The 12726-nt window shown below is 47.0% G+C and overlaps 1 protein-coding gene across 3 annotated transcripts in view; it reads left to right on the top strand.

Annotated features, from left to right (window-relative positions):
- Positions 1-12475, top strand: part of PDLIM1 (PDZ and LIM domain 1) — a 41288-nt gene extending 28813 nt beyond the window's left edge. Inside the window, exons 1-5 of one of the 3 annotated variants that reach the window (XM_071564124.1) lie at positions 1438-1700; positions 2512-2817; positions 6501-6655; positions 9578-9695; positions 11132-12475. In XM_071564124.1, the coding sequence (XP_071420225.1) occupies positions 1672-1700; positions 2512-2817; positions 6501-6655; positions 9578-9695; positions 11132-11318 (795 nt within the window). In that variant the 5' untranslated portion in view covers positions 1438-1671 and the 3' untranslated portion in view covers positions 11319-12475. Of the gene's footprint in view, positions 1-1215; positions 1407-1437; positions 2818-6500; positions 6656-9577; positions 9696-11131 lie in introns of those variants that run through there. The other 2 variants (XM_071564121.1, XM_071564123.1) reach the window with 2 other exon arrangements.
- Positions 12476-12726: the final 251 nt, after the last annotated feature.

Below are 12726 nucleotides of genomic sequence, written 5' to 3'. Positions count from 1 at the left end.
AGTCAGTGCCTGTACAGAATGAGAGTGAGAACTGGTTGTGTTAATTAGAGCTGAGAGCCATGGGCCTAACACACTAAGAAGTGCCCTGTTTCATCCTGTGCCATTGGACATTAGCTGTGTGTTGAAGCCATGCCCAATCTTTACAGCTGGCTGAAACATTTCAAAGAGCGTGTTTTGGTGCTGTCTTTTAGTCCTCCATATCTCAGCCATCTCTCTTGACTGTTAGTCCTTTTTTATGCCTGCTCTCATGAGGCCCCATTATACTTTCTCCTTGCTTTGGTCAAGCATCTTCTCTGGGAAGAAGTGAGCCCTGGATGTTGTTCTCTCTGCCCCAAGTCTTCCAATTCCCAGCCTGCTGAACTGGTGGTAGGGCTTAGAAGTAACCCCATTTTTGTTAGCACTGCCTGTGATTAAGAAGTGTCTTACCTTGTGTCTTATTTAACTTGTATTTGCCCCTTTTCTTACTGAATTGTAGCCTGTATTTCTACGTGTACGCTAATACTGCTGTTTGCAGCAAACTCAGAACATCTGGGTGATATCTCATACTTCTGATGTTGAAGAAGTTGCTGACAGTTAGCTGCCACTGCTTGTGAACAGTCTTTTGTATTAACAGTGGTCATCTTTCCCCCTCTGTTGTGGGAATTTCATGTCCAGAAGTTCCAGAGTTGTTCGTCAAAGAGAGCTGTGAACCCCAATCTTAGCTGAAGGAGCATAATGCTCCAGAGCACTTGTAGTAATAGCAAATCCCTTCTTTTTGGGTTGCCCTTGCCTAAGGAACAAAATTTTCGGGTGTCATTGAGGAGTGCTCCTCTTTCTGCCCCCCATCTTCACTTTTCCATAGAAACTGGCTCTCCTCTCAGGAGTTGTAAGGAATGCTTCAACTCTGTAGTCTTGCATGAGAAGGTAGGTCCTGTGACTTACTGTAGGTTTGCAGGAGTTCCTTTGAGCTAATAGCTTTGGTAGTGTTTCTCAGCTCTTATGTTCCCCTTATGTCATCTCTGAAATATCCTGAAGGCCATCCTGAAGCCATCTGGGATGGGCCCTTGTGACATGTGGAAGATGCTCACCTGCTTTGAAGGTTGTGGTTGCCTGCTCCTCAGCTGACATCACACACAAAGGCCACCAGTGCAGTGGCTGCTTGCTCCAGGCTGCCCTGTCACATACACCTGCATGCCTGAGCACCTCTGATTTTTGCCTCTGCTCCTTTGCATGCAGGAAATAAGGCACATAGGAAGTGCACATAATCGGAGCGCAGTGCCCTTCACTGCTGCCACAGCTTCTGCCCCCAGAGTGATCACTGCTCAGTACAACAGCCCGGCAGGCCTCTACTCCTCAGAGAACATCCAGACCTTCAACAGTGCGGTGGAGTCAAAAACATCACCTGGGGGCGTGGAGCCTACCAAGCCGTAAGTACTCCCTCGGCTCCTCTCCTTCCCTGGGCCTCCAGGGGAATGCTTCAGGAGACACAAGTTTGCTGAAAAGTCACCAATTTGTTAACCCTGAAAATCTCTCTTTCAGAACAAGGGAAGCAGGAGAGGCCCAAGCATGGATGTTGTTCCCAGGGGCAGGGCTTGGAGGAGCAGGGAACATTTCATGGGATGCAGATATGAATTAATGCTGTTGTGTTTCTTTGTTTAGCAGAGACCGACACAGTTTCCACGTGCGTTCAGCATGACATACCAGCCCGCTGGTCTGAACAGGTGCCTGATAGCTTGTTATGTGGACTTCCTAAAGTCATTGTTTTGTGCCAGCTTTGCTACAATGCTGGGCAGGAAAGGTACCAGCTAGCACAGGAAGCACACCTATCCCTATTCCTAGCTGGCCTGGGATTCATAGGCTCTGCCTCAGTTTGGATATGTCAGTGTTTTATTAGCAAACTTTGCTTTACACAGGAGTTTTGAAAAGTACCTGAAGCATTCATGCTTGTGTGAGCAATTTTATGTATGAGATTGGAAAGCATCCCAGCCTTAAAAGGGCCTGTTTTTTGTGTTTGCCTCTGAGCCTCACCAAAGACATTACCTCCTAGAAGTTCAAAGTTTCCCTTGTTTCATAGAAGGTAGTAAACCAGGAAGTGTCTGAAATCTTTCCTGGCTGCATTGGTCAGGTTGCCTAACTGCCCTAAATCTCTGCATAGCAATATCAAACACCCTGGAAGACTTTGGCCACTTTTACAATAAAAGCTGCAAGACCAATGCTTTTGGTAATACTTGACTAAATTTGTAACTTGTAGACAGGGAGGCAAAAGTAACTTCAGCCTCTGCTTTTGCAGGGTACAAAGACCTGAGATTGTTGTTTAACATAAGCCTGAAAGTTTTCCCCTGACTGAAACCAGCAGACAGTATTCTGCAGCTGCTTGATGGCTTGAAGTATTTGGTTTTATCCTTCATTAATTTCTTTCTTCTTTCCTTTTTTCCTCCTCCGCATTTTTCCCTCAATTCCGCAATATAAACCCCAAATGAACCCCCAAATGAACCCCACTCTCACTGCCCGGTTGAACGCATGGGTCTGTAGCCGCCCATCGCCTGTGGGCGCAATGCAGGCTCCCGTTGCCTCCGTCTATAACCCTCTGCAGGCGCAGAGCTCCAAGTCGCCGCAGCGGAGGCACAGCACCTCCTCGGTCCCCAGCCAGGTCCGAGTGGGGCCCGAGCAGCTGAAGTACGCAGCCCAGGTCTGCCCCAACAGCCCTGTGGAAGTGGAGGTGCCAGGACTCAAAGTGCTGCATGTGCAATTCAATTCTCCCCTGCAGCTCTATTCGCAGAGCAACATCATGGACACCCTGCAGGGGCAGATCTCTTCTGTTAGCCCTGATTTCCCCAGGTAACCTGCCCATGGCCTCTGCTGCCAGCTCAGCACATCTGCTCATCTGCATTTTGGTGTCCAGGAGTTCCTTGTCCCTGTCTGTGGCTCATGGCATTAGCCGGTCACAAGAAAACAGCATTTATATTTCACCCTTCTGACATTAGTGCATGATTCTTCACAGGAGTGAGCTTTGCATTGTGACTGTGCCCAGCAATGTGGGAAACATCAAAATTTGGCCTTAGCTTATCAGTGTGTCCATTGGCCCCTGCACACCTGTGTAATGGGGCCTGGTAGCAGCTAGAGGAGCTTTCCTGGAGGAGCCACCTGCAGCAGATGAGTTTGCTGGCGGTCGAGAACACTTTGTCACAAAATCTGGTGTTTCTCCCACACTTGAAATGGCTGTTGTTATTTGTGACTGGCGGGTACTGCCACAAGTCTTTGTTCGTTTGTTTCACTGGCTATGGATGTGTACTGGGCATGTTTCATTTCAGGCTGAAGCAGATACCCCTGTTCTCCATCTTTGGCTGATGACACTCAAGAATTTGGAGCAGCTTGGTAGGCACCAGGCACATGGAGGGCCCATTGTGTTCCCACCCCTGCCTGCTTGTCTGCAGAGGTTGCTGCAGCACAGGCCACCTGTGCTCCCTCCCATAGGAGCAGGGAATGCTCAACATGCTCTGAGGTTTACAGGACCTGCAGAGAGCCTCAGCATCACAAGGCTTGGGTGCTCTTTGATGTTTGCTTTGTGGAAGTTGGAAACCCCCTGGCCCATGTCTCTTAAGTGACAGCCTACAGGTTTTACAGGGAGGACTTCAGTATTGAGACAGGTGAAGAAGAAAGCATGTTCAGCCATCTCACAGGAGGTCTCCAGTCAAGGCAGTATTGTGAATCTTCAGCAGAGTTACCCCATTATATGACCAAACAGCTTGCAGCTGTATAATGTGCGGTCTAGGGAGGTGTCCAATCCTGTGGCCTCCATGGCACAGAATAACAGGACACAACCAGATCTCATGGCTCCTTGGCTGCTCACAGACCGCTTCTGGGCTGACCAGCATGTAGTTCAAAACAGAAAAACTGGTGTCCTCAGCCATGGACCCATACAGCCAAGCTTTGCCATGTTCCAGCAGCCAAGAGAAAATGGGAGGCTGAGGATTTACTTCTGCCTTGTTAGTCGGTGCAGTTACTTGCTCTAAGTCGCTGCTCTGGCTTATAGTCAGCACTGTGCACACCAGAAGTGGTCATGCTGCTGGCTGGCTGTGCTGGCCTGGACAGCTGGTAATGCTCACAAAGGAACCCCAGACATCAGCAATTGTTTCATTCCAAAAGTGAGCACTCTGCAGCCCAGCTTTGAGGTCCTTGTAAAGTGCAAAATGTGCTGCCATAAAATAGTAGAATATGATTAGTGAAAAATAAGCTGTGCTTTTCTGAAGATGTTATGCAAGGCTGTGTCTTCATGGTTTTTATTCCTGTCTTCTTGCCAATATTCAGTGTTAGTTGGTCAGCATTGCAAGTTGCCCATGGTACCAGCAATGAGATCCAAAAACGGTTGTGTGAGTCTGAAACACAGAAAAGGTTGTTGGAGTTGTCCCCTACAGAGTTTTCTGCATCAGGGAACTCGTGCATGGCAAAGGACACCAGTTGCTCATGATTGCTGCAGATAAAGTACCTGTGTAACAGGAGATGCCAAAAATCAGCTGGCACAGGGAGGCTCATTATCCTGTAGGTACAATTTGTGTGCCTGTGGCCTTGTCCTTTCAAAAGGTGCATGTGCTTTTTGGCAGTTTTTTCTTCAAGCAGCTTAGCCTTCTGCTCTGAGAGTTGGAGGTATTTTACTCTGCTAGTACAACTTCTACGGTTTGGGGTTTTTTTTATAGCCTTTTGGAAGTCTAGTATATGTAAGTGTATGTATAGGGTGCATCTCCCAGAGATATTTTGCACTATCACAATGCATGGTTGAAATGTGATGGCTTTGTTTGACTCTAGTGCTCTAAGAGGATTTAGTCTTTGCTTTTTGGATGCATGTTATTGAAACATTCTTATTATGCAAAGTGAAATGACAGGCTACTTATGTAATGTTTTTATGGGTGGATAGAGTGGTGGGAGTATATGAGTTTACATAAACTGAATGTAATGTGGAGTATGCTACGTTTTCTTTCTAATAGAAGGCACACCATTATTTTATTTTGGGTGAGAGGCTTCAGTAACTGAGATTCAGGCTTCAAAGGTTCAGCTGCTTGCATGTCTAATGTGCTTCCTGCTTTACTGAAAATTACTGAAGATGGAAACATTTTATGAAATTCTTTTTAGGGAAATAGCATTGTATAACACATGCAAATGATTTTACGTCTGATGCTTGAAGAGTTTGTTATGTAGAGTAACTCCAAGATGACTCAATTGCACATTGGCATGGAAAGTATGCAGTTGCCTCCTCAAGAAAAAGATTTTCCTCTACAATTTAGTCTGAACTTCAGGATGTTTATGTACTTTTCAGGCAATCACAAAGTGGGAGGATGGCGAAACCAAACAGACCATTTACATTTCTAAGACTGCATTATAGAATTGACTCGTCAGATACCTCATTTTATCATGCAAGTTTTACTGCAGCTACAGAACACAAGGCAGGCAGGAACATCTCATGCCCTTCATTCTCCATGGATATTTCTCCAAACTGTTTTTAAATCCTTTAGTATGGAGGTTGCTTACCTGTCCATGGCAGTCTTCTCTGGTATTTCAGTGTCTATTGGAAAACTTTTCCTAAGGGATATGCTAAATATCCTCTTGCAGTTTAAGCCTGTAGTTTATCACGTACCCACTGGATGTGAAGAACATACTAGGTACTGCCTCCAGCCTCTTTTTTTCCCCCCTTCCAGAGGCAAAATGACTGCCCTCTCTGGCATCCCACACTGTGAAAAGCTGGCCGGCCCTGAAGCACCTCAAGCTCTAGGCTGAGGGTGCAATTCCCTCATGGCATGAGGGGTGACAGCTGAAAGGAGGGCTTAGCCTTAGCAGGCAGAAATCTCCTCTACCCTTGACCTGCTCATTAACTTTAGTTAAATGCTGTATATGGGCTGTGGCTCAAAGCATCCACCTATAAAATGGAAATAACAACACTCACTTAAACCAAGTTAAATTATTGTTTATCAGAGAATCTTCTAGTTAGATCCTACAGCTGTTACTTTTTGAAGGTGGCATCTAGAACCAATTCCTAGGGTAGTTGCCAAGATTTCTTTTTAATGGAATAAATCTTACTTAGTTTGACATTTACGCTGGTGTAAGGTAGCAGTGTAAGCTAGTTTATGCATGCAGGGAACATGCATGGATGGCACAGCTACCATGTGGGATTTCCCATCCCAGCACGAGTTCTTTATTTTCCTGTAAACAGAGCGAGGATTTCCTGGGCAGAAAGCTTGAGTTTCTGGAGTATATGGTAATTGCGAAGCAGGGAGAACATTTGGGGACTAGCCAGGGGCAATCAGCAAGAACCTGTTCACAGCAGCCTCCACAGACAGCCCAGCGGGACCCCACCTGGGCTGCGCTGACTTGTGTGAGCACATCCAGCACCTCTGTATTCATGGCCTCCTGTTGTACATTTGTCTTGCACGTTCATTCTTCAGTCATATGATGCATTGTGAAAACTTTGCTAGAGGAATTGGCTTTAGGTTTTATCTGTTTAACAAGAGTGTTCTCTGTTCCCTCCTCAGTTTAGATCATCATCATCAACCCCCAGGCAGCAGTGCCATAAACAGAGAATCTGAGGTTTACAAGATGCTACAGGAGAATCAAGAGTCAAATGAGCCACCCAGACAGTCTGCTTCATTCCTTGTGTTGCAAGAGATCTTGGAGTCAGAAGAGAAAGGTGAGTACTTACTGCACACCCGATCTGAGTGTGCGATTCCCTTCTGCTGTTCCTTGGGCTGGATACAGTGTTTAACAAGTAAAACTTTATTTTCCTTTCTTAGCTGTTGATTGTTCAAGGTGGCATGTGTAGGTGATTTCTACAGAAACCTACAGACCATGTAGGGTCTTAATATTCTCTCATTGATTAGTTTCAGTGTCTGAGGGCCCATATCATTGCTTAATCACAGAGTGAGTGCTCAAGAAATAAAACCCTGCAACATTTAGTTCTAAAAAAGGAATTTTGCAAGTCACAAACACAGTTCTACACATTCTAATGTTTTACCACCTTTAAGATAATATTCATTGATTAAAGATGATCTTAGATTCAAGACTTTGGATGATACCACAAGATAGTGCTCTTCTGTGAGTCCTAATGCTTCTGAACTTGAATCTCATACACAAGAAGTGTCCTCTTCTGCAGATGACTGTAAAAATATGGAATCTGGGTTACAGCAAGCAGTTTATAGCTTTTAATTTCTGAACATTGACTCTGCTTGGCATTCTTGGTCTGACATCTGGACTTGCACAGTTCAGGGCTATAGAGTTTGAAGATAAAAAAGCCAATTAACTTAGTTGGGGGCCAAATCCCCCTTAAATAAAATAAAATAAAATAAAATAAACAAATTAATAGGAAAAGAATTCCAAGAATGACCTTTATTTTTCCTTAGGCCAGTTGAGACTCTATCTTTTGTGTTATTGGCTTGGCAGCGGTACATTCAATTTAATCCAACAAAAGCCTGCTGCTGAGATATTTGCCACAAAGAGACAGATCAGCCAAGTGCTAGTAGGTCTGAGGGATCTGTAAGGAAAGAGCAAAATGAAGAAAATAAAGAAAGAATAGGAAGAAAGAAACCAGAATCTTGAAGTCTTCCCTATGCTGTTAAAATACCTACCTGAAAGCATCTTTTAAATACTGCATGTTTGCAGCTTGCCCTCAGGGTTCAGCTCCTGCATGGAAGGGACTGGAGTTGCCGGGACTCCTCACAAAGCCCAGGTCCTGCCCTGTGCTTAGTAATGCTGAAGAAGATAAGAAGCAAAAGCCTCCCTGTTTTATCTTTCTTTGAAGATTTGCAGCGTTATTGGGATTCTCTGGCACAAGGTTTGCCTGCCAGACCACAGGCCTGCATAGGCTTTTGGCACTGTGAGCTGATAATCACCCTTGCCGAGCTGGGCCGGGAGGTTACGCAGCCCCAAAGGAATGTCCGTCCCCGAGGAGACAGTGCCCCAGCCTGCCGTGCTGCTCGGCCAGTCTCAGACACACTGCTGCTGAGTCAGACCGCGTCCCTGCGATAAAGGGATAAATGGCACATCGGATAGTGGTTTCTCCTAGCCTGTCTCCAGGCAATGGCTTGTGAATAGCAGCTGCGAGCAGCTGGGGCAAGTCCCTTAGGGCATCGCTGAATGCGCAGACTGCGCTGACTTACAGGAGCTGAGAGCCTGGCTCCAGACACAGGGACTGAGTGTGGACACTGGTGTTTGGAAGCACCATGAATGGGCTGTGTTTAGACCTGACTGCACTCATAAGTGGAGAGTGTATAACAGGGTGAAACATGCCATGTTTCCTGTGGGTATCTGATTAAGCTGATTTCTTTAGATAGATTTAAAAACATGCTGTCAATGTTGATATGAGCAAAGTGCTGGTTGAGGCAGAGGGAGTGAGCAGAGAGTCTGAAAACATCGTTGCTGCTGCATCCTTCCCAGTAAGGGTCAGTTGCAGCAACTCCATTGGAGGCCAGGTGCTTCCTGTTGTTTGGAGAGTTAAGGAACTTGCACCTCTGGGCCAGCATCTCTGCACAGAGCTTGGTGAAGACCTCTCACCTGAAGGCTGCCCCAAAGGCAGCATCACCTGCCCTGTGGGAGAGCAGTGGTGACAGCTTTTCTATCAGTGATACTGCCCTGGGCTGTGACATGTCCCTGCCCTTGCTGTTCACCAGGGTTTTTTTCACTCCTTGCACCAGAAACACCAATTTTAAGTGTGCTCTTGGTTTGACACTAGTCAGAAGGGTTTCATCAGTGTCCCTTCCAGTCCAAGGTGTTTGTGGTGAAAGACCATGCAAGTTTCCGCAACCTTCCCTTTTTTGTGTGGAACCCCTTGCAAAAGCCATATTGATAACTTAGTCCCATCATTGGTGTCATTTTATAAGAGGCTCCTTTTCTCCTGCAGATGTGAAGGCTTGCCTTGTATCCTGCATCTAGGATCCACTGTTTTAGGCATCCAAGTCAGCACATGTCTCCTGCTAAGGCCATGCAGGATATATCCCTGCCCCAGAGAAGTGCACTAGGGAGGTATATGGAGCATGTTAGCAGGAGCATGCAAGGTTATCCCCAGTGTCCCAGGGCTCTGTAAGAAGGAGTTTGTCAACCAAATCTTGCAGGAGTCTTGGGGGAGACAGCTCTACTGTATAGCAGACAGCAGACTGGAAAAGCACTCTTACCGTCCTCCCTAGACTGCCAGGACATCCATTTCCTCTTTCTGCACCCAAATCTGGAAATCAGCTTGTCTCTAAGTGTGTGATCAGGACACATCAGGCAGGCTTCAGTGCTCCCAGGGCTGGGGCTGGGGCTGACGCTTTGCTTTGCTTTGTGCAACTGTGCATGTGAGACACATCAGCTGAAGTCTGATGGGCTTTTAAGATGAGAAGAGACTCATCTGACTGCCCCCAGTCTCAGACCCTCGAATTTCCAGGGTCAGGTCCAGCTGTGTCCCTTCTCTACCTCCTTCCCACACATCCCTAATTCCCTCCTCACTTTTCCATGCATGAACCCCTGCCTCAGAGCTGGGGTTGAAGAACGTAATTTCCTCAGCAGAGCATCTGCTTGGGAGGAATAGCCTCGAGCCACGCATCTCACATGCTCTGAAGCACTCTCCTTCCACCCCCAGGAGACCCTACCAAACCATCTGGATTTAGGAGCGTCAAAGCACCCACCACAAAGGTGGCATCATCAATTGGGAATGCCCAGAAGCTGCCCATGTGCGAGAAGTGTGGAACTGGCATTGTGTAAGTAAGCCTGTCCCTGGGGTTGCAGGCCAAGCATCCCATGCCTGTGTGAGGGGCTGAGGTACTGCACCCAAACCACTTCACTTACCCACATCCAGTGCACCCAGCAGCCGACTCCAGGCACATTAATTCTCACCAACTTTAACAATTGTAATTTCACAGTTCCCTGCAGTGAGGCAGGAGTTGAGTTTCCATCTACAGATCTCTATCAATGGAAACCAAAGCAAGTCCCTGTGAGACAAACCTTGAGGCTGTTGTTGCTGCACTGTTTTGCTTCTTGCCTGCAATCTATTTACAGCACCTGGAAACAAAATGACCTTTCCAATCCAGGGCCTGTGTATTTAATGCATTTTATGTCTTGGTGCTCCCAAACGTGGTAGGGTGACTTGCCTTGGTGGTCAGAGGCAAGGGGGACCAGGAGAGCCATGTTCTGCTCCCTGCTGGCCTGTAGGACCACACACCTCCACTGTGTCTACACAAATGGATTTTTTGTTGTCTTCATGTGGGTAAAATCCAACTTCCAGCACAGCAGGGGTTTGGGTTTGATACAGAGCTGCTTATACCAATAAGTGTGACAGCATGAGGCACCCAACCAATGTCTTTGAGTTGTTCAGTTAGCCACATATTCTTCACTGCAACCCCCTTAATTAACTTAATAGTTGACTACAGCAGTCAAGTACTGGTAGCCCACCTGCACTGTCATGGAAGAATTCAATTTTCTTAAATGCTGCCCACCACAAGCTACCAGATTGTTGCTGAGACCCACTACACAGTGATTTCTGGGAGCACCTGGACCAGCAGAATCATTACAGAGCCAATCCATGCCCTGTAAAATATGAATCAAGAGACAAACCCTGTAATTATTCTACCAGGTGGGTGGGTCTGCAGAGAAACCACAGTGCTATGAATAACACTCAAAACTAATGAATTATGGAAAATATAGATGGCTCATGGAACAAAACAATACTGGAAAATTACGGTGTTGTGGCAGGTGGTAGTTAACGAGTTGCTGTGTAGTTTTCTTCATCATCTGCTGGGTTAAGCTATGAAGTTTTCCAGTAAGAGCTGGCCACCTTTGGCTGAGTCAATTCACTGCAGTGCCTGAGATCAGGACCAAGATCTGGTCTCTGTGCTTCTCCCCTGGCATGTCAGTCAGTCACAAGCAAAAGGGCAGTGGCTGGCTGAGCAGCCTTCTCATCCCCCTCAGCTGGTGACAGGCAGTCACTTCTGGATTTGTGTAGCCATCTGGTTACTTTGGACCTGGATTTTGCTTACCCCAGATGGTCAAGTGACGGCCTGCCCTTTGATCCTAGGCATTTGAATGCTGTTGCGTTGTCTCCAGCCACCAGCTAAATCTGGACTGGGTGGGAGGTGGCTAGGGAGAAGGGAGATGATGACGGGAGCCCATCACTGAGGGGTGTTGATTCCTTCCCCAGAGGGATGTTTGTAAAGATCCGGGACAAGCAGCGTCACCCTGAGTGTTACGTGTGCAGTGACTGTGGCACCAATCTGAAGCAGAAGGGACACTTCTTCGTGGAAGACCAAATCTACTGTGAGAAGCACGCGCGGGAGCGGATGACTCCCCCAGAGGGCTACGAGGTGGTCACTGTCTTCCCAAAGTAAACCGTGCTGCTCACAAAGCCAATGTGGATGATTTATCCTCTGCTGCTTTTCCTTGGAAAGCATTATCCCTGCCCCCTGCAGAATCTTCTTTGCAATAAGGAATGCTAGGCATGGCTTTGAATTTCCTTGTCATTATTAATCCTCCGTCTGTTCACATGAGCTGTCACTAATTGTCCAACATTGTTTCATCCCTTCTTTCACTGTTTGGGGTTTTTTAATACACAGAATTTTTCCCCCTCCCTTTATACTGTCAATCACACAGGAAAATCAGAGGCCAAAGTCAGATTACAACTCTTCTGTGTCCCCATTATTTGCCTTCTGTTTGCCTTCAATAAATGACGTGAATCCACAAAGCAGAAGTGTCATTCTGCTCTTTCCCTTGTGCACTGTATTGGGGTTCCCTGGGCAGCAGAAAAGGTGCCCAATGCACATCTGTGCTTATTCAGATTAATGGGAGGGATTTACAAAGTTGAGTCAGACTGGTCTTGCTGTGAACAGCTGCCTGCTGGCACCCAGCAAGGGCCAGGTGGGCACAGCCAGCCCTCAGACCATGGCAGCCCTGGGGGCCTGTCCCTGGTGGAAGGCAGCCAAGAGCTGCCTCCTCTGTGTCCAGCACTGCTTCATGATGATGGGATAAACATGTCAGTGTTTCCTGTTACTGTGCACCTTTTGTTCCCCACAGTCACAGACTAAGCTCTGTGAAAAAATGTTCACTTGATGCTTGCTGGAAACCACAGAATCTTGGAGCAAAGAGGGGAAGGTTTGGGTAGCCTTAGTCCGTGTTCTGGCGGGCTGGTTGCAGGCTGGTGAGGGCCTTGCCATTGCACATCCCTCATCCAATTCAGAGCAAATTCTATGACCATAGCTGTTTGTGTCTGCAGACATTTGGGACAGTCCTCTGTGCTGGGGCTGCTCAAGGCATCACGCTGCTCCCTGTGCTGTTGCTGTGCACAGCTGCTGGCAGGTGGCTGTGGAGTTGATGTGGGGAGAGCAGCACAGGCCCCTTGTGTACTGGATGAGGGGCTGATGGTGCCTGAGCAGCAGAACTGCCACCCAGATATAGCAGAGAGATGGTCTGCAGTGATTATTCCTCTGGTCAAACCTCTAAAGGAGACGCTGGCTATTCCTAATGGTGTAAAAATAAACGGTTTCTAAGATGTAGTGTCATTTTTCTTTGAAAATGAATTTCCAGTGGTTGAAAATCGAAGGATCTGTAACCACATAAACCTGGCAGGCACAGAGTTAATGGGTGTGTCTGCAACAGCTACAGACAGGGCCATGTCCCTGTCCTGGAAAAGTCCTGGGCCTATTGCACTACCTGTTCCCTCTCCTTCACAATGAATCACACCCCAACTACCTTTCAGAAAAATCCAAAGAAAACAAACCAAAGCAAAATAAAAACCCCAAA

This window comes from Pithys albifrons, chromosome 9 (assembly GCF_047495875.1).
Source record: "Pithys albifrons albifrons isolate INPA30051 chromosome 9, PitAlb_v1, whole genome shotgun sequence".
NCBI classification, from domain to species: Eukaryota; Metazoa; Chordata; class Aves; order Passeriformes; family Thamnophilidae; genus Pithys; species Pithys albifrons.
This window is presented reverse-complemented; position numbering and strand designations above follow the sequence as displayed.